The sequence below is a fragment of the Ambystoma mexicanum genome, chromosome 8 (assembly GCF_040938575.1).
Source record: "Ambystoma mexicanum isolate Mex_15411 chromosome 8, UKY_AmexF1_1, whole genome shotgun sequence".
Classification (NCBI taxonomy): Eukaryota; Metazoa; Chordata; class Amphibia; order Caudata; family Ambystomatidae; genus Ambystoma; species Ambystoma mexicanum.
Window position 1 is genome coordinate 521,944,762 of NC_090929.1, and position 21,460 is coordinate 521,966,221.

At 43.8% G+C, this 21,460-nt stretch overlaps 1 protein-coding gene across 4 annotated transcripts in view; it reads left to right on the forward strand.

Moving 5' to 3' along the window:
• The window catches only part of TNFRSF14 (TNF receptor superfamily member 14), a 661,986-nt gene that overhangs the window by 522,722 nt on the left and 117,804 nt on the right, over positions 1-21,460 (forward strand). For 3 of the 4 annotated variants that reach the window (XM_069610212.1, XM_069610211.1, XM_069610209.1), the window contains 2 exons: positions 6,940-7,107; positions 7,893-21,098. In XM_069610212.1, coding sequence (XP_069466313.1) covers positions 6,940-7,071 — 132 coding nt within the window. In that variant the 3' untranslated portion in view covers positions 7,072-7,107; positions 7,893-21,098. Of the gene's footprint in view, positions 1-6,939; positions 7,108-7,892; positions 21,099-21,460 lie in introns of those variants that run through there. The other variant, XM_069610210.1, reaches the window with a different exon arrangement.

A 21,460-nucleotide genomic window follows, 5' to 3' on the forward strand; every position in this document is an offset into this window, starting at 1 on the left:
GCTGTCCCCATTAACCAAAGGAGCTAATGCCACAGGGCTAAGCTCCCCCGTCTTGTCCCCGAACCATGGAATGCTTTCTCTAGCAAACTTAGAGTGGAGCCATCCCTCCTCATTTCCCGCAAAACTCTCAACCCTACTCTGGTTACCTACCTCTATCAGTTCCCCCAGCGGTGTCTGTACTCCTCCCCCTTTTGCTAAATTAGCCACAATGCTGTGTTTTACTTAATATACTCTATCCAGTGTGGGCTTAACATGCAGCTCATTCAACGTAATTACAATATATATCTATTTCTCTTAGAACTACAGGCGATGCTTCGTCACGCAGCCCTTAGTGTATGCCTTTTTTATTGTAATCTGCAAGCCCCTTCCTTGTAATAGCACCACAATGCCTATGGGCTTCTGTGTGCTTCATGCTACTAGGAATCGCTCATTCCTTGCCAGATGACAGTAGACCCCAGAGACGTTTTTATTGGAGGGCAAATGGGGTGGCCGCCCAGGGCCCCCCCACAATGCTGCCTGGTCTGAAGTAAGATTCCAGTTTACATCAGGCTTAAATAGCACATGCTAGGAAAATTTTATTGCATGCTGCTGAGGCTCCAAACCCATTGCCTGTCTGTTTTGACAAGTACATTCTGCCTTGATCAATTAAAACTTGCAATGTCTTTCGTTTTCATTGTGGAATACATAGTTTGGGTAACACGACCTTTGTAGCGTTACTTCCCCTCTGTGGGAATGTTGCTGATTGTGTGCAATAGCCAAAGTTGAAATCCATATTCATCCACGGAGGTTCAGAAGTTGTTTCGGTGTGATAAGCACTTATTGCAGGGATATGTGTTCATGTGAAAGATCAGAAGGTCACATCCCAGTAAGACTGGCTGAACCGTCTTTAAATCTGAAGTTCACAAACATACCTGCACATTTACTGGGGTTTGCAGCACAAGTGGCGCGATTAACAGCTCTGTTCCTGCACCAGATAGGGGTTGAAATGAGTTTGCTCAGCTGGGCATTCTTAAAACCTAAGCAATCCCTTAAAAGATGTGCATAGAATATCTGTCCAAGCGGCAAACAAGCATGCAAATTCGATACTGTGCAGCCAAAATGTTCATGCTTGTATCCTGGCTATGCCAGCAGACGGCACAGTGATCCTGGTCAGATCATATAGGATCCCTTGCATTACTGTGCTATCTTCTGTGAGGTTTTACCTACTTGCATGCTGGAACTCCCCTTGATAATGGAGAACTGATGCTAAAATCATTCCCACGTTGTGTAACCCCCTTCTGTAATATTTTGCTTTTAAAAATTGTCAGGTTTGGAAATGTGGGTTGCGTACTTTTGCAAGTCATTTTATAACATTAGATTGTTTTAGTTCATGTTAAGAGCTGGAAGAGAAAGTGCTAAACTGCAGGAATTGCAATATTGGCACAAATCCCAGCTTCACCCCTTAAACACTGTATGACCCTGGGCATCTCATTTAATCTTTTATTGCCTAACATTTCTTAATTGCCAGTCTCTAAACCTTTCAAAATCGTCAGCCCTTCAGGGTGATTTCTTTCTCAGGGTATGTTTTTCATCGAGGCACCACTCATAGTTTCACTGGCTATGGGGTTATTTCCATTATGATAGTGAGCATTGACATATTGCATACTACAGGCACTTGTCCCCTCAATCTCTAATGGGAACACAGTTCGAAAACCTTGTCCCACTCCAACTCTCAGTCTGCCTGGATAAAGACACCTTCCTGGCAGCTTCTAATCTGCCTATTCTGGGCTGCATGTATCTTTTCACATACAGTCCTACATTAATGCTGCAGGCTGCACACTTTCCCGGATGCTAAAAGGAATCTTGTTTCTATACTAGAAGAGAAGTAACCTCTTTGTAAATTGCTAATGTTGGCCTTCAAATGCTACTTGTTTCTCATTCTGAATAGCGCAGGAATGGAGAGCGTAGGGGATTTAAAATGGCATAAGCATGCTTATCTTGCATGTTACAAGGCAGCATAAGTATGTATCACAGAGAATAAGGCCTCTAGGCGCTACTGAATATTCCATACAGATGCCTCTCATAAGACATGAGAGAAGCGCACAGGTTATCAGTAAACTAATGCATTTCTCCTATCTTTAAATGTGGGCATTTAATTCCATAAGCTGCACGAATGCTTCAGGATGATTCTTTGGATTCTGCGATCTGCATTTCACATGAAGTACAGCCTGTCTTTTTCTAATACTCCGTGTGTGATTCAGACAACCTTGCAAGGCGCGCATAGAGCATTCTCAGTGCTTATCTCAAGGGCTGCTATTTGCACATTCCTTTTGCATGATTCATTTCTCTCATGATCCCCTGACACGTTAGCTTTCAACTGTGCGTTCTTCCAGCCAGTTGCTCTGATGTTAAACCATAAAATAAAACACTACCTTTGATCACTACTTGTAACCTCATACAGACAGTCTACTTTAAGACACATTTTGCAGGCTCACAGTTCCTTGTTCTAACTGGACCTCCCCTTATACTTCAAAGTTAAACCATTACCACATGGTGCATTCCTTTCTTCTCCGCGCGCGCTTAACACACAAGAACAGTACTTCTATAAATCAATATAACTTCGCCATTTTAATAGGAAAATCCATTGTTCCTAGCACGATTTATCAGTTATCTTGCCTGCTACGAGGACATCACAAATTTAACTCCATAGCTGCTGGTTTGAAAAAAATGTGTTTGCTTAAAGTGCACCAGCTTTTTACACTTTTCACAGGCTGTTTAACTCTTTTTGGGGTGAAATCACTACAAACTTGTGTGCCTTAAACCGTAATATCTGATCCCCTATTTTAATGTAATTGTTTCGCAATTTCAAAACCTTTTAATTTAGCTTAAAATATAATTTTTTAAACTCGTTCCAATGTTTTTACAGTGCACACACAGTTATGCCAAGAACAGCCATAGCATGCAAAATTAGACATATACATACGTGTAACAAAGTCAAACACATCTCTGGCCACCTGCATACATGTCTGCCTCTCATTAATATTTTACTCTTGCTATTGATTTTTAAATGCTGTTACGGTTTTGGTTTGTTCCCAAATCTTGATTACCATTATTCTTTTTCCCTGTGTCCCTGTCTCTATCGGCTAGGGCACTCACCTTTTTGTTTTCCCGACCCACGCGATCACCGCCTTCTTCAGGTTTTCGTCTGGTCAGATGCCCGTAGGAATGGGAATGGAGATGTTTATAAGCATGAGCCCTTTCAGGTTGCGACTGCAGTCTCAATTACACTACCTTTTTGTCTACGGGGAGCTTCACAGTCTACTCAGCCCGAAATGGCAAAGGACTCGTGATTTTGCCAAAGACATAGTTACTTTGTGTCAATGGCCATTAGGTGTCTTATTTTAATCAATAGTTGATGGTCAATAACCATCCTCCTCGCTACCAAATGTAAACGAGGATCGAGTGACCTCTGACGGGCCCATAGAATCAGAGCTCGCCCTCGAATACCTTTAAGACAAGATAGCTGCACCTCGAGGAGGTTGGGGTGCAGGATTCACATACTCCAACACAGTTCAATAAGGATAACTCAAAGATTTGGCAAAGAGATTGTTAAATTCATAGAGGTTTATTTCTTGCCACTGCTGACACAGAGCAGCCTTAGTGCAGTGGTCGAGCTCCCAGCCTCAATCAACCCCCAGCATCACACAGAGCTCACTTTTTATAGCAAAATGTGAGGGAGCAATCTGCCCCCACCTTTCCTGCACAGTCTTAAGCAACTTCATCGTTAAACATTAGCTCATTGGCAAATATTTTTAATTGAACTAACCCTTCAGAATGAAATACGCTCTAGCATGCATGTCTGACTTTTCCTCCGGTGTTCCGTTCAATTTATAGTTGATGCAGCTGGACTCTTCAGATAAGGTTTCAGACAAGGCCTAATTAAAAGTCTAGGTTCGCCCCACTCGTCAAGTTTCTGAAAGCATGGTGTCCTCGAATGTCTCAACTTTAAAATTACCTCATGTTACACACTTTGAGCACTACTCAGTTTGTTCTCATTTTAGCCACATTTTTGGTTACATGCATTTTCATTAAAGACATTTAGCCAGAACGATTTTCTGTCTGTGTACAGAAAATCTTATTGTCCATTCTGTGCCTTGCCACCTTATTACATCATGGTAATGACATTTTCGACCTTATAAATACGATGCTTTTTCAAATAGTATTCATAATGTTAGTATATACTATTTACAAATAATTACAACATCAATGAGTCCATACAAATTTCTCTGCTTAGGTTTAAGTGGGGGGGGGGTGCCCTCCACTTCATTCAGTTGTTGATTCCCTATCTTTAATTCGGGTCCTCCACTACACCTGCATTTTTTTGTTGGCCTCTTGTCATAACAGATTTGATACGCTAGTCCCTGGGGTTCCAACAAAACCAACCCATGATTTTTCTCAGCACCATAAACACATAACAACTTGTCAATCTCGTTCCATCTGGATACCTAAAACCAACCTGCAGATCCCATATGAACTTCTCATGGCACAACTGCAGCTCTTCTGCGGCCTGTAGCCTAATGACGATGCTCCTCTACACTTCTGCTCTGTTTCCCACCGTCTCAAGCAAATCACTGTCCTCCCTTTTTAACCAGCAAATCCTTGGTGAACAAAGCAGGCATTATTTCCTTGGCCATCAACTTAGACATAATTAATGATTTAAGAAGTGGCAGCACAAACTCTACCTGCACATACATGCTCCCTCCATAGGAGCACATTAACAAGGCTTCGACCTGGTCTGTTGAGTATTGGCTGTTCTATGAGCATATCCAACCAACAGGCTCCTCTCAATGTATCTGCCTAATGACCCAGGCTGCTACTAAAGTACTAAAGCCTCCTAAAGTGTGAAATCATTTTTGGAACCCAGTTGTTTCTTCTCAGCCCCATCATGCACCGAACAGAACCATAGGTCCTATCACACCTCTCTCTGCCCATTTGCCGGCCTTCTCTACTAGTGAAGAACTCCTCCTAAGCTTGCATCAATGCTTCTCTATCAGGATGAGCTGGAAGGATCACTATTACAGTGCCTTAGCACCTTTAGTCGACAAACATTCACACTCTGCAGGGCACCATGGTGGCCATATCTTCTGGTACCAACTCACTATCATCCTGAGTCATATAAAGCAAATGCACCTAAAACTGCTTACGGTAGAGGTCAAGACAAATGTACATATGGTTTCCCCCCTTTATAATGGCACAGTTGAGTTAAAAAAAAAAAAAAGAAGAAAGGAGTGGCAGGCTAAACAGAGCGATTTCCGATGGCCCAAGCATTCTATCCATCGCGTTTTGCTTTTCAACCAAACATCAGCTGCACGCTCACCATGGTACAGAAAATGTCACTGCATCATTATCATAAACATACACTACAGACGTAACACAGCACAGGAACCTGGGTTGCTGCATATGCATGTATGTATGATAACCCAGAAACCTAGGGTTGATACTTACATCAGCATCAGGAGTGTGACACCAGGTCACATCTGCCATGTACAGAAACCTGTTTTTCCTTTAATGCTGGAACTTGTATATTGGACTCATAATGCTGGGATGCAAAGTGACTGCATATTTGTTTGATACATCAATGGCATAAGATGCATAAATATTGAGCTCTAGTAATATCCTGTAATTACATACTTACTTGGAAGACTTCCTCCAGCAGCCCATGTATTTTGCCAATAAAGTAACAAACAGATTTATTTTTGGTTAATTACTTGACTATTTATCTGGGTGCTTCGTTTGTTATCGTCTTGTCATTTCTGAGAACTATGTTATCTAATGCTGCCAATGCAGCTGGGAACCGTGTATTCCTGAAAATATATGCAAGGAAATAGACCAGAGTTATCAACATTCATTTGCATGAATTGTGAAGGCGTTTTGAAGCATGTATGCACTACTCTATAGTGTCTCCAAACATTTCAAATTGAAAGTATTCCCACCCCGCCTTCCGTGCTAGAGTCTCATTGGGGCCCCTACCTTTGAGTGTCTCATCTCCACTTCTCCCTATCTACCTCCTTTCTTCAGGTCTAGATGAGTCGGTTTGGATATCTTCTCTAGCTCCCCATGTCTGCACAGCTTCAATCCCTACCACTATTACAATTCAATACTTCCATCCTTCAGGTCTCTTCTCTCGTGTCTCAAGTGATATTTTGTCTTCATTCAGTTGTATATTGTCAGGTAACTCCCTATAACTATCCCATTTACTCTGCCCATCCCTCTTCTGTGGTGTTTCATCTCTACTGTTCTCCCACTTATAGTTATCTAATCGCTATTACTATTCCTACCTTCCAACTAAAGTTACTTATGTATGACATCTCTTTTGCTATCCCAACAATCCCAACCTTAGGTTTGTAATTTTTACTGTGACCCTACTCTCTCAATATTGCAGATCTCATCTCTTTCTATATCATGTTCTCCCAATTTTACAGATGGTCTCTTTGCGGTCACCACTCCCTTCCATCTTTGTGCATCTCAGCTCTACTGCTTCCCTTCCAAGTTACTTTTCTCATATTCACTGCAAACCTGCCCATACAATCATGGATATTATGTCTAATGCAAACCTACAGTCCCTTCGTTGGGCTTCTCGTCGGGCTTCTCGTCTCTCCTGTCTTCTCTTCCTGCTTTAGATTGCTCATCCTCTGCATCTCAACCCTGCCCCTCTTTTGGTGTCTCAACCCTGCTATTAATGTCCCTCCACTCCTTCCACTTGTGTCGGCTCCCTCCGTTCTTCCTCCCTGGGGTCTCCTCTCCACTGCCCCCTTCCTCATGCCCCTTTAGTTGACTTGTATGCACTGCTGCCCCCACCCACACCATGCCATGATTTTGTATGAACAGCAAAAACACTTTATTGAAATATATTGTTAAATCAGGCAGTAAACCGTATCCCTCTTTAAATTACTTTACCAGGGTACAAAGAAGACAAATGATGGAACGATATGTATGGCGACTGAAGCATCAGAAATGGCCCTGACTCTACCCATACAGGAAACATTAGAAGAAGGGACAGCAGACTTTGGCAGTCCAGACTGCATCATGTAATAGCTGACTCAATATGTTGGCACCTTCAGCTACGAGGTACGGACCAAAAGTGGGGTTGATGTAGTATTTGATATAGTAGTTTGCTAAAGCACTGTTGTGTTGCTCTTCTAGAATCTAAATTCTGTATTAGGAAGGTGTTGTTCGCTGAGATAGTGTGCAGCATTTGTATTATCGCTCCCTACCCTGCACTGACTCCTTTCCCTTCTCTCAAAGGCTGGATCATCAGCACACTGCCACTCCACCTCACCCTTATAGACATGGCTTAGTCAACCATCAACACCGGAACATGCTGTTGCAGAAAAGTTATTGTTTGTGATGTTTGCAATCCGCATGAAATATCATGAGGATACCATGTCCTATGTCATAGAGAAAGGTGACATAAACGCGGTGGCCCAGAATCCTGTGTACAGCTGTAAAATATAAAGCATTTAGAATGATGGCCAAAGTTATACACAAAAGGAAGAGTGTATACTGATACCTCATGCACAGGGGTGTTGCTAAGTCTGGAAAAGATCCAGGGCTACGCTAATTTTGGGACTGTCAGGACTGGGACTGTCAGGACTGGGGGCTAGCTAGCCTATTTGGTTGTAACCTATCAGCTTCTATCCAGGGCTACAACCAAAAGACCCGGGGATATAGCCTGCTCAGCCCCTCCGCCCCCCATAGCAACGCGTCTGTACATGGGTACATGCCAATCAGTGCTGGTGCATAATTAGACAGATGCAATTGTCACTAAGACTCTGTAAATGTTGTGAGTGACAGATGGGAAGTTGTAACTCTGAAAATGTATTATTTATTCAAAGACCTGTTTCTTCTTTCAGACCGGCGAGGTTGATCAGTGCATCGCAAGAATGTTCACCCAGCGGCTTGCGTAATCTTGGATCATACCTGCATAGGGAGTGGACTGTTCAATATAAGTACCCCTCAGAATATTGTGCAGAAATGGAACATACTCAAGGCAGGGGGGCAATGTCATAAAAAAGGGGGAAGGCAGTCAGAGGAGCTCTCTGAAGGAGTTGTTTTGTTCTGAGGAACTGTCGTCCAGAGAATAATTCTCAGATAATCTGCCTCAGTCGGGCTACCAACTCGGGCATCTAATGGGAGTGAGAGTGGCCTACCATCGAGAAAGTGTGATGTTGTCTATCTGCTGATGCCTCTATAGGTGCCTGAAATAAGTGCGTAACCAGCTGCTGCTTGCACCGCTTCCATCCCATCAACGCTGTCCAAATGTGAACCAGTGAAAATGTCAGTTGGACTGATTTAAATTTTAGGTCAAGACTAAGAGGCTGCGATTTTATTTTTTTGTCTAGTCATCTTTACTGAAAATAGCCAGCCACAAAGAAATGGTTAAATTGAATAACAAGAAAAAAGAACATGCACCAGGTAACAGATGATGTTAATCATGTCCCCATCTGTAAAGCTCAGAGACGTTAGCCGCTTCTTCTCTTCTTTGCTGCTGACAGCGTCAAGATTCAAGTGAATTGTTGCTCTTACCATTCTCACTGATATCGTGTGGATTATTTTTGTAGCTTTACTAGCGTTCGTGAACTTGTGCTGCAGCAAATTAGTGTTCTTCTCTGCTTTGCTTGGGGGTATGCGGTGGGGCTGCCATTGTGTGGGGAAGGGGAGGAGTACTGCTCATGACAGTGGCACGAGGTCCCGGTTGTGTGAGGGGCCTGGCGCATCAGCAGTGGTAACTGCTGCATGTGGAATTGTGTTTTTTGTTCGGACCGGGTCACGTGTGTGTGTGTGTTTTTGTTTTTGGTAGTAAATTCATATCCCTGCTGGGATGCACATGCAGCTGGCTGCCTTTCTTAGTCTGCTTTCTTTATCCTCATGTGGCAGAGTAGCACAAGCGGATAACTTTGTGGCAACTGTCGGGTTGCCTGAGAAGTAGACTGGGACCTGCGGTCTGCATTAACCGCTGCGTGCACATCGCTGCGCAGGAAGAATGAGGTAGAGACGGAGCTGTACTCCACATTTCTTCATTCCTCTTCTCGTATACCCTGATTGCCTGTTTCCATCCCCGCTCCACCACTTCCCTCCCCATGCCCCTGGTTTTTCCCCTGCCCTCCCGTACTACAATCCCAACACTACACCTCATCCCAATTTAAATGCCAGCAATCTTTCTACAACAGAACTTTAACCGATTCTTCAATAGGTCTGCAGGGTATGGCTCGAGTCCTTTGCGGGCAAGAGCTCTCTGGATTTATTCTTTCCCGAGGATCATCCAGTCTCTCTTCCTCCTGGCTGGAGACATCCAATTCCTCTCCATCTCCTTGATATGATTCATCAGAGGAGTATTCCTTTTCATCTTCTCATGCCCCTTGTCTCGGCTCTTGACTGGTTCCCAACACTCTTAATGTGTGAGGAGTTTCTCGTTATTTGACATTGGTCCCCTTCTGCAGTGATGAGTGAGCCTTTTTTTTCAGTGATCATGAGAGGATCCTCATGGAAAAACATGGTCCTGGTTTGTCTCGCCACCATCACGTCCCCGATCTCCAGAGTGGATGGTTTGGCTTGTCACCTTTAATCTACGTAAACTTTCATCTATTCTTTTGATTTGAGGTCCCGAATTCTTATGTCTCGATCTTCCTCCTGACGGTCACCAACCCCTTTGGGTTGAGGCAGTCGAGTGCGCAAACTCAGCCCACACATTACTTCTGTGGGGAACCTTCCTGTCGAGCTCTGAGGGGTGCTCTTGTAGTCCCTCAATAATTGATGGCGCACTTGCTCGTAGGGCTGTCTTGTCAGGTTGGATATTTGTAATGTTTGCTTGAGGTTGGCCATGAATCTTTCAATCATGCCAATGGCTTGGGGCAACTGTGGCGTCACCTTCCTATGCTAAAACCCCATGTATTCTGCGAAGTCACGGAAAGCTTGGCTCATGAATGGTGGTCCATTGACCTTTTTTACCTGCAGAGGGACACCATATGTACTAAAGATCCTGTCCAGCACCGGAATGACATGGTGCGCCGTAAATGAGATTACTTGTGCTTCAGGATATCTAGAATATTCATCCATTACTGCCACCATGTATTTCCCCCCTTCCATTGGTCCAAAGAAGTATGTGGCAACCTCCACACCCCTTCAGGTAGTTGGGACCTGTTAAGTGGTTTAGGATGTCTTGTAGGGGTGATGAGGCTGCACGTGTGACACTCTCATAGCAGGTTTTCTACCATTCCATCTAGCTCTGTGAACCATACCTTCTGGCAAAGTATTTGTTTTGTTGATACTATCCCTCTGTGTCCTTAATGTGTGAGGTCTAGTACTCATTTCCTGAGTTGGTTCGGTATGATGATCTAGTCCCTCTTCTGACAGTGTTAGCTCGCCTTTAACTAGTAATAAACTGTTAACCTCTTCCATTGTTTCATCCGACTCTCATTTGCTTCTTTCCTTGACTGACTGCCATTTGCCTGTATTCAGCCCTTGCGTTATTATTTGAAACGCTGTGTCTTCATCCGCCATTTTTGCAAGTTCCAGGGGTTCGATGCCTTTCGGAACGGTCTGTTGTATGAGATACCTGATATATCGGTCCGCCACTGACATTTCTGTCATCATGCTTTTCTGTTGGGGTGCCAAAGACGTCGTTGCTATAATTAATAGTAGTTTGGGATGTGTTTGATCACATTGTGGATTTCTGCCTGGAAAATGTTGGCCGCTGACAAACACCAAAACGTAGCCTTTTGTACCTGTACAACCCTAGATAGGTTACAAATGTTGTAATGTACCTGCTCTCCGGGCTTAAGACCAGCTGATGGTACCCTTTAAATCCAGTTTTGGAAATACTGTTGCACCATTTAGTAGGAGAACCATGCCTGTGATGCGAGGGGCTAGGTGTCTGTCCCGCTTGATGGCCTCATTTGGTCTACTCATGTCCACATACAGCTGGATGGAGTCTAACCCGTTCTTGGGATCCGGCACAATCTGGGACACCCATGGTGTGGGCCCTGATGCTGGTTCAATGATGTCCTGGCTCAGCAATTTGTGTAGTTCTTCTACTTGACAAATGATATTTACCAGGATTTCCCGGTATTGCTGCGCCACCGGCCTTACTTCAGGGTCAACGTGGAGCGTAATTTGGCGATTCTTGAGTTTGCCAATCCCTTTGAATGGAGGCAGATAAGATTTGGTCTATCTTGTCCACAGTGTCGATATATTTAGGGACCATGAGCTTTTAGAGGATGTGAATTAGGCCCATCTCGATTGCTGGTTTGAAGCTCATGATGCATCCGACTCGGTAGGGGTGGCTATCACATGCACTGGTATGTCTCTGGTTTGTGTCTTGTAGCGGTAGTGAGCCTCAAATTGCCCCAAGCACTTTAGTGGGGGTCTTTGAGCCATACGGGTATATGTCTACCTCGGATGGGCATAGGCTGGATGTGTGTGTGGCAGTGCTGATATACCTGCTCACTGATGACATTTATTGTTGCACCTGTGTCGATGAGGAATTCTGTCTGTTTCTCATTCAACTGCATTAAGAGTGTGGTGCTGTGCTTGGTCGTGTTCTGATTTTCCAGCGCTTAGAGGTATCCCTTTTTCCTTTGTTCCCCTTCAGAGGAGCTTCGTTCAGTGTCAGACTGTGATTGTTCCATTAGGTATAGGACGTGACGTCTCGAGCGGCGTTCCGGTCTTGTCGACGTTGTCTGGTAATATTGTTTCTCTTCCAGGTCGTTCCTCCTTACTTCCTCTTTTCTTTCTCTTCTGTGTCTTTCCACCCCAGATCTGTGGTCTCTCCTCTCACTTTCCTTTTTCTCATATGATGGATTGCGTAGCCGGATGAGAAGATTCAGTGGTTTTGACGGTGGGCCTTCTGCAATGTCTGCTGGATGTGCCTCCATCGTTCTCACAACCAAGATTTCTCGCTAGGCGGCATACCATTTTGAAGTGATTTTCTTCTTCGCAGTCCTAACAGCGTTGCCCAATTGCAGGGCACGAGACCTCATGTGGGTGCTCATCACCGCACCTATAGCATAAGGGCTCGCCAGGCGCTCTGAAGGCTCCTGCTAGCTTGTGTATGCTGTCATGCTGCAGTACCTGCCCTTTTTGACTCCAGAATGATTCCACCTGTAGTCGATGGCCATTTCCACCCGTGCTAGCATGAGTATTTCCTCTAAGGATCTTGCCTTTTGTAGTAATTTCCTCCTGAATAACTGTGATTCACATCCTGCAATGATCTGCGAGAGAAGCACTTCAGTGTTTTTTGAGTAATTTGCGAAATCATAATGCTTCATTTTGCTACGTAGTCTCATGAAAGCATCCATCGTCTCCCCTTTGGCTTGTTTTGTGGTGTGGAAGATGCCTCTTGTAATCTTCGTTGGTGTGGGGTTTAAAGTAGGTGGCCAGAGCTGTCTTGAGGCCCTGGATTGTGTGAACAGAGTTACCCAGAAACTCATCAATTATATCTCTGGTGCCTGGGACCGCCGCTAGCTTTAGTAGGCGCTGTTGACGTGCATATTCAACTGGGCCAATTGCCCCCTACATATAGGTCAAAGTCCTTGACCCACCTGGCCCATCTTGGCCGATTATTGCTTGTGACATCAAATACACCTGGTAGTTGTACTGCCAGAGAGTCTGCCACCCGGTGACTGCCTTGTTGTTGGGGGGTCACTGGCACAGTGGCCGGAATGTCCTGATCCGACATGGTGGGGCAACCCTCTTTTGGTTCCTTCACTGGATGTCCTGATTTACCTCTTTACAGTAGATGGTGTCCACTGGCAGTGTCTGTCTGGGTAGGCACGAGCCTGGAGTCTCCACATATTTTACGCACTGGAATCTTCCAGCTCTGTCCGTTGCCAAAGTCTTTTGGGGCTCCTGCTGGTGGCCAACGGCCGCCTGCCAGATTGAACCCTGGGGTCCTGTGCTCCCTCTGAGCACCTCGCACTCACTGCCACGGCGCTCTGGCCTTGCAGAAATGCCCCTAGCTGGGCCCACCTTCCCTGTTGTAGCTTTCCTGCTTTCATAGCACTGTCGGGAACTCTCCGTCTCAGCCGACGTGCTCGAGCAGGAGAAAAGGGGATGGCCGCACGTGCAGGCCACTGTCCTCGTCGCCAGTAGTCGGGTTGCCTGAGAAGTAGACGGGGACCTCCGGTCTGCATTAACCCCTGCACGTTGGAAAATGAGGCAGAGACAGAGCTGTACTCAACACATCTTTATTCCTCTTCTCGTATACCCACACCCCTGGTCCCGCCCCGGCCCTCCCGGACACTACAGCAGTGCTTTTTTGTCTTTGATAGGAGCTTGTTGTGCAGTTGGCTCATGTGTTATTCCTGGTAAGGTCTTTTTTTTCAAATCCGTATGGAGGATCCTGCCCATTCTAGCTGGGGGTAAGGGGGATCTTTCACATATACATGGAACAGTTTCAACAACTGCCTAATCTTCATTCTTCTTTGTTAGGAGCAGTACAGTCCCTATCTTCTTCCATGATACCCTTACTTCACTTTCTGTGAGGGCTGGCATGGGGGTATATTTCTAAAAGAAGAGGTGGTTGTACAAACTGAGACAGAGAAGCAGTTTTGGTTGGCTGAGGTGTCCGGAACCAGAGGAATCTAATATGAAGATACCATTCTACACAGAAAAAGTCAAGGCAGTTTTCAAACTGAAGTCCAGAGGGAAGAATGTTCTGTGTGCCTCAGAAATAAAACATGCATTTCCTTAAAGGCCTTTCTTCCTCTTCTAGGCCCTAGAGTCAGAGTAGCAAATCCGTCAAGAGGAAGAGGGATGTGGCCTTGACCTCCTCCTCAGGATGTGAGTCAGATTGTGACGCAGATTCTTCCGACATGGTTTCCATTTTAGAAGGCGAAGACCAGTGCATTAATACCTCTGCACCTAATATGGGTGAGGTGTATGATTCACCTGTTCATGAAGCAGCTCACTCCACTACGATTTTCCTCCTTTTTTAAAATTTTTTATTGTGTGTAATCAACTTGTGATTTTTACAAAGACGCTTTAGCTCCTTCACATTCTGCAAAATTCTTGAAGTTCTTTAATTGGTAAAAGTAATGTTTCTGGCCTTCATTGTTATTTCCTGCTGATTACTTTATTCGCGTCTCTAAATTTCTGTCGCTTTTATTTTATCAAAAAAGGCTGTCAGAAGTTTTGTCGTTGCAATCATCCATTTTGGTTTTTCCCCAGACATCAGTCTATTCCACCAAACGTCCTCGTCGAGAACTGAGTCTTTCATCCCAAGAAATGTAAGGTAAACGCTTCTTTCTTTGCTGAGGGCTTTGCAGTGAGGTATCAGATGTTTTAGATTTTCAGGTTCCGCTGCCGATTGACATAGTCTGCATTCGTTGGCAGTCGCCTGTAGTCTAATGCAGAGAATTTCTCGTGTCGGTAATAAATTGAAACAGGCTCTCAAAAAGGTTCTCATTAGTTTCTTATCCGGGAATAGTCGACAGTATGGTAGAGGAGTCTTAAGCCGGTTTGAGGTTGGTGGCAAATGTGTGGTTAGTTTGTTTGAATGGGCCTTGTCAACTGTAGTTATCCAATCCAAAAGCTCCATTTTAGTTTTTACTTTTTGGGGATTTTCTTGCCAGGTCTGCTTCAGTGCAGGCTATTTCTTTTAATTTTGCCGTCTGTGATTGAGACCATTTTGTGAGACTGTTTAGACAGCCTGATGAGATTTCTGCAGCTATCAGTTTGAAAATTGGGAGCGTATCAGGAATGGTAATTTTTCTGTATATTTGCATAGCATTTAGTTCCAATGATGCTAGCAAAGACTGCAGGACCAGGTCATGCCTGATGTTCGCAATAGCTGCCGAATTTGGAAGGCCCAAGACTGAGCGCCATAAAAGGCCTTCAATTTTTGGCCAGATTGAAATTGGCATAGACGGAGTCGCATCCATGCCGTAGGTTAGCGCCGGGACAGCCTTGACTCTATAAAACTGGAGTACAGGCTCCAGCGAGAATTTGCCGTATTTTTTTATCAATGGATCTCATCTGGGCGGCTAGGTTTCTTGCCTTGCCCCAAAGGGTAGTTTGCATGCAGGCTTCCCGGGGTGAGTTGTCTATCATTATGCCCAGGTATTTGTAGCAGTCCACAATTTCGATCTTGGTATTTTCAAGGAACCATCCTTTGTTGCGATTCTTAGTTAAATTATTGTTCGCCATAATCAAGATTTTTGTTTTTGATTTATTAATTTCAAGATTGTTTACTTTTATATAGTTTGCCAAGTTGGTCAGTTGGCGTTGAAGGCCGATTTCCGTTTGGTCTAATGAGATTAGATCGTCCGCATAGAGAAGGTGTGATATGTTGGTGGCCCCTATTTTTGGTGGAAATGCTCGGACAGAGTTTTCAGAGTCCTTGAAGTCACCAAGGAAGCTTATGAAGAGTGCCGGGGCTAGCGGGCACCCTTGTTTGACCCCCCTCTCTGCTAGGATCTCTTCTGATAGCGTTCCTTGTTTGTCAAGTCTCACACAGAGTTTGTTGGCTGTGTGTAGTGCTATTATTGGATGTAAAATTTCTGCAGGACAGTTCCATTTATGTAGTTTGGTCCACAGGCAGTCCCGATCCACTCTATCGAAGGCCTGCAAGAGGTCAATGAAGGCCATGATCACTGGTGGAGAGCCCTGTTTCACCTTACTTTTGATTAAGTTTAGCAATAAGATGTTTGCTGAAGTTCCCCCGTTCTTGAGGAAGCCCATCTGAAATGGGTCGTAGGCAGCAGATGACTTTGCCCATGTTTGGAACTTTTTGAGAAGAAGCGTTGCGAATATTTTGCCGATTATGTCTAGCAAGGCTATCGGCCTGTAGTTCTGTGGTTCCTCTCTGTTGCCCCGTTTGAATATTGGGACAATTATTGAGTGTGTCCAGGATACAGGGATGGCTCTGGCTAATTCGCAATGCTGAAATATGGTACTAATCAATTCGGCCCAGGCTTCCGGATTTTGCTTCAGATCAATGTTACTAAGGCCATCAGGACCAGGCGCTCTCGAAGATTTTAGTTGTTTGATGGCTTTGATGATGTCTTCTTTGTCAGAGATAGTGGTCCATCTGTTACTGCCTGGTTCAAAGCTTTTCCTTCAGCTAGCTAGGATCTGGAGCAACAGATGCAGCTTCAGTAATCAAGTAATCAAGCATTTCTGAGACTCGGGTTCCAAAGAGGTAGATGTGCACAGGTTACCTACCGGCTTCTTTCGAAGTAGAAATTGGGACCAGGATGGCTGCTTTTTCCCAATACTTGGGTACTTCAAACTATTCACGGGTTGACATTCAAGTACATGCCTGGCTTATCGGGAGGTTCCAGGATTGGCGTAGAAAGGGTCTATTGTTGATTCCCAGGTTGTTTGAGCAATAGTGATCTGTTGTGGAAGAAACTGGCGGGTACCCGACCAATCGTCGATCTCAGTGAATTAAAGGGATAGTTGAATACAATAATTTCAAGATGGAGGGAATTCACCTCTTGCAGGACACGTTTCTGCCAGGGAATTCGATGACCAGACTAGATCTCGAAGATCTTTATCTGGCCATTCCTATTCATGACTCCCACCAAAATTTCCCCCAATTTCTGTAGGACAACAGAATATGGATGTTTGTATTCCTCCTGTTCAGCCTTTTGTTGGCACTGTGGTACTTCACCAAAGTTATTCAATCAGTGGTGGCAGCTCTTAGGGTTTTGGGCATTTGGCTAATAATCTACCTGGACAACATTTTGTTGATGTCTCAATCCAGACAGACTGCGGTTCTACACCTTTACATCATAGGATCACTGTTACAAAAGCTGTGTTTCATGATTGCCTGAAAATAAAATTAATTTGTCTGTGTAAGGACATATAGTTCCTGGCATAGCATGAATTAGATTCATTCAGATCTGAATGGAGCTGCCTTTACCCCAGATAAAGTCGATCACAGATAAAGGCCATCACAAAGGAGATCAGGTCAGAATTAGCAGCCCAAGGATTTAATTGAGGACCAATGGCACAGATTGTGGGTCTCCTCTCTGCATCCATTCATGTGGTTTTTCTAGGACTACTTTACTATCGAGCGTTACAGAGATGGAAGGCTCTGTATCTCAGTAATGGCCTCAGTGGTTTGGCTCCTTTCAGCGGAGTCCAGAATATAACTCCAGTGGTGTTTAAACTACATGCAAGCTTGGAATGACAAGGGGATATTTACAATGGCTCCAGAACTTGTTATAGAATCAGAAGCAAGCCTGTTGGGTTGGGGAGCACGTTGCAGGGAAGTAATCTCAAGAGGGAAAGAGACTTCCCAGCAGAGGGAACTTCACATCAAGTGTCTGTAATTAATGGTGGATCCTTTTCCTCGAAGAGTCTCTCCAAGGATCGAGAAGATTGTTGCATTCTCTTGAGGATGCTTTCTCAGTTTTCAACTACATCAACAAGATGCAGAGGCCATGCTCATAGTTATTAGCAGAGATAGCAAAGGATGTCATTTTTGCCTGGGTAGACAGATTGTGCTCCAAGCGGAATATCTGCCCGGTCTACACAATAATGTGGCTGACGAGAACTCCAGAAACTTTCAGGACTGCAGCGATTAGAGACTCCACCTGATGATCTTTTGCAGCATACATGCTCTATGGGGTCCTTTGAGGAGGATCCTTTTGCGTCCTGTCTCAATACTTAACTACCTCTGACCAGACAAGGAGGCAGTGGCTTGGGATGCCTTCCAGCAACATGGGGTGAACTTCATGGGTTATGCCATCCCTCTGTTCCTCATGATTATAAGACTGATTCTGCATGTGAGGGTTCAGCATCACCACGTTGTTCTTCTCATTCTTGGAATCCAGCACAGTTAGAGATGTCCCTGGTCATTCTGTTTGCTCTGAATGTTTCCTCATATTTTCATGGATTCAGATGATCATCTGTACAATCTTGTGATACAGGGTTTCCTCCACGTGATACGGAATATTTCAGGTTTCCTAGTATGTTGTGGGTCTTTCTGCATTAGCTGTCCCCATTGTCACGGAATCCTGAGCCCCCAAACCTTTCAAGGATTATCGCTCAGCTTCGGGAGCATGTGTTCGTGGATACGGAGAACACTGGAACCTAATACAGCATCTCCCACATAGGTGGTTAATACATTTGGCATGTGTATTAGGAGGCATTTGCCAGGCACTGCTATTATGTGGCCAGGTACTCGCACCGTTTTGCACCTGCTATCATCAATGGACAGTTAATACTACTACGGCAGTGACTGGCAAGTGCATTTCCCGTGCCTACTCAAAAGCCCAAATCTTTGGCATTGCCAATGCTTATTTGCCTTAGTTATTTGACCAAGGCAAAGCTTTTCACACTTTGTTTGTGTATAGGTCAACTATTTCAGCGGGACATGAGATCGTGGACAGAATGTCCAATGGGTGCCATCCATTAGTTTGTCGGCTTCTTAAAAAGGCTCAGGTATTGGAACTAGCTGTAAAACACTATATCTCTTGGAATGTTTACTAGAGTGCTTAATCTAATTTTGTCATGGTCGACAACTGAAATGTTATCACTAAAAGAGGTATCCTCAAAGTTAACCATGTTGTTGTTCCTCATCTTTTAGAAGAGTTTCTAATGTCAAGGCCTTAGACGTAAACATTTGGTAGAGGAGGTGCACTCTGAGTTTATAATTTCTTTATGTTAATCTAAGTCTCTGTGACAATTAATTTGAATACTTAGGTGCAATCCGTTAAGCCTGTGCTACCAGACTAAAAAACGGAGTGAATTGTATATGGTCAACTGTTGTATTGGAAAACATAACAGATGCACACTTTTGTGCTGCACTACGACAGCCAAATGTTGTTCAATAAACTTCACGTGTATGACAACTTGCTTATGTAAAAAACACAAACTTGTGTGTGTGTTTATTTCTTTCGTAACAAAGATTTTCTGTTATCTCATTCAGTATATCATAGGCACATTGCATATTATATTGTCATATACAAACTTGTTCGTGTATGCCTGTTCCAATAATAATTTTTTTTTTCTCCAATTACAGTTTTAATCACATCATGATTCTTCAACAAACAATACTTCATTCATTTGTAGTCAAATTGTTCCAAAATGTCTTGATATCCTTGGTTTATTGTCCCAGTTTTACACAAGCCCTCTTGCAGGCTTTTAGGATTCTAACCTATGGGTTACACTACGCGTTTCGGGCAATGTGTTCGCCCTTCTTCAGGTGGGGATATCAATTTTTTCTGTCTTTCTTCTGCAAAATCAATGTGCACAGATATCTGCATTAGTTTCTATTACTATCTACAATCATTCTATGTATACGTCTGACAGTTAACACTTGACTAACCTTGGTCCCGGTGAACCAGTATGTGGCAATACTCTGCACACTTCTGTGTGGTGACTGTGTGTCTCTTAGTTTCTCTTTTGTACAACTTCTTATTTTCAGAGTTCCACCACTATAGGAGATAAAGTTAAAAGCCTGGATTCAGTCATGTATTCTGTGGGGAATCATACTAACATTGCTTCTTTCATTTGCGCTTTGAGTGAAAAGCAGTCAGATCACAAGTGGGATCAGTCGCTAAAATCAGCGCTGAGTCCCACTATGTGATCCGTATTACAGATATTGCTTCTTTCATTCATTCTTTGTTTGGTGAAAAGTAGTAAGATCACGAGTGGGATCAGTCGCTAAATTCAGCGCTGAGTCCCAGTGTGTGCCTTTTGCCTGATTTTCTGATCAAGAAAAATGATGTGTGGTTAAATGTTGAAACCAATATGGATGGGGCTCAGCCAATCTCGACAGTCTAATCATACACAGCTACTCATTTCTTTTAAGAAACACTTTGTTCTTGTTTCCTCACATAGCACTGCCCACCTATCACCTACCCCCGCTAGGTGTGTTCGATGGGATTTTGTATCTCTCTGGTATTGATGTTGCCTTGTTGGACTCCACTCCTCTAGGGGAACCATAGCTTGAAAGTATTTCTTGTCAAGGGTGTTCCCACCAAGACATTCTGGGATAGGCCGATTGGTCTGGCTATTACACCTTCAAGGTGTTTTACTTTAAGCCCATTCTGCATGCTTCGCAGGCGGATCTGGATACTCTGTGAATGTGCAAATTTCGCAGCCCCCATGTTGTGTTTTAAAATTCCAATTTTGTTAGAAAACTGTGTATGAAAATTACAATTTTAATGCAGAAACAGAGGCACAGATGGTCCTCCGTGTTCTCCCTCCCTGCCTATATCTTTGTTCTTTCTTCATAGCCAACATTTTCTGAAGGATTTCCGGAGGTCAATGGAGAGTGCCCATCTTCAAGTTATGGTTATTTATGAAAGTATCCTATTCTGGGTCATTTGTGGTTTTAGTTGATGGGGTTTGTGGTTTTAGTTGATGGGGTTTTTCAAAAGACAAAGAGAAGAAGCTGCTGACATCAAGGAGCTTTTATAGACTGGGACCTGATTAACAGAGCCTGGTGTTACGTGGTTCCTGTTCTGAATGTTCTTCTTTCATGTTATTCAGCTCAACTGTTACTTTGCTGCCATCATTTTTCGGTAAAGATGACTGTAAAATCTACACCCCTTTGTCTTTATTAAAATTGGGATTTTCATTCACAGCTAGGTAAGAACATCGATATCATGTTGATATTGGCATGCCACTGCTATAATTTCATATGTTACTAATGGACAATAGAATATGGTTATGCGGCTCCATATTGTGTCTGCAGGTGTCAGCAGGGGAAGCTAGTGGCCAGCCGCCAACCAGCAGCAGCTCCCAAAGGAAATGTGGCACTGGTGGGGAGAAGAGCAATTACTCTACTCTGGAAAACCCTGCCACTCAACATTACCTTACCTCCCAAATGTGAATATTAGCCTGCGTCGCATCTAGATATGATTGTGAATATTAGCAATGCCGCACTTAGAGTTGTGAACATTAGCCTGCTCTAGACCCAAACAGGATTGTGAATGTTAAGATGTCCATCTTTTAGAGAGAAATTTGAACGTTAGCCTGCGTTGCATCGAGATAGGATTGTATTTGTTAGCAATGCCACACTTAGAGAGAATTGTGAGCTATATAAATATAATAAACAAACAAACATTAGCCTGCGCCAGACCCGGGCAGGAATATGAATATTGGCAATGCCCCACTCAGTTATAATTGTGAACATTTGCCTGCGTCGCGTCTATACATGATTGTGAATGTTAGCACTGCCACACTTAACATGAATTATGAACACTAACCTTCGTCACATTTAGATAGGATTGTGAATGTTAGCAATGCCACACTTAACATGAATTATGAACACTAACCTTCGTCACATTAGGTAGGATTGTGAATGTTAGCAATGCCACACATAATATGAATTATAAACACTAACCTTCGTCACATTTAGATAGGATTGTGAATGTTAGCAATGCCACACTTAACATGAATTATGAACACTAACCTTCGTCACATTTAGATAGGATTGTGAATGTTAGCAATGCCACACTTAACA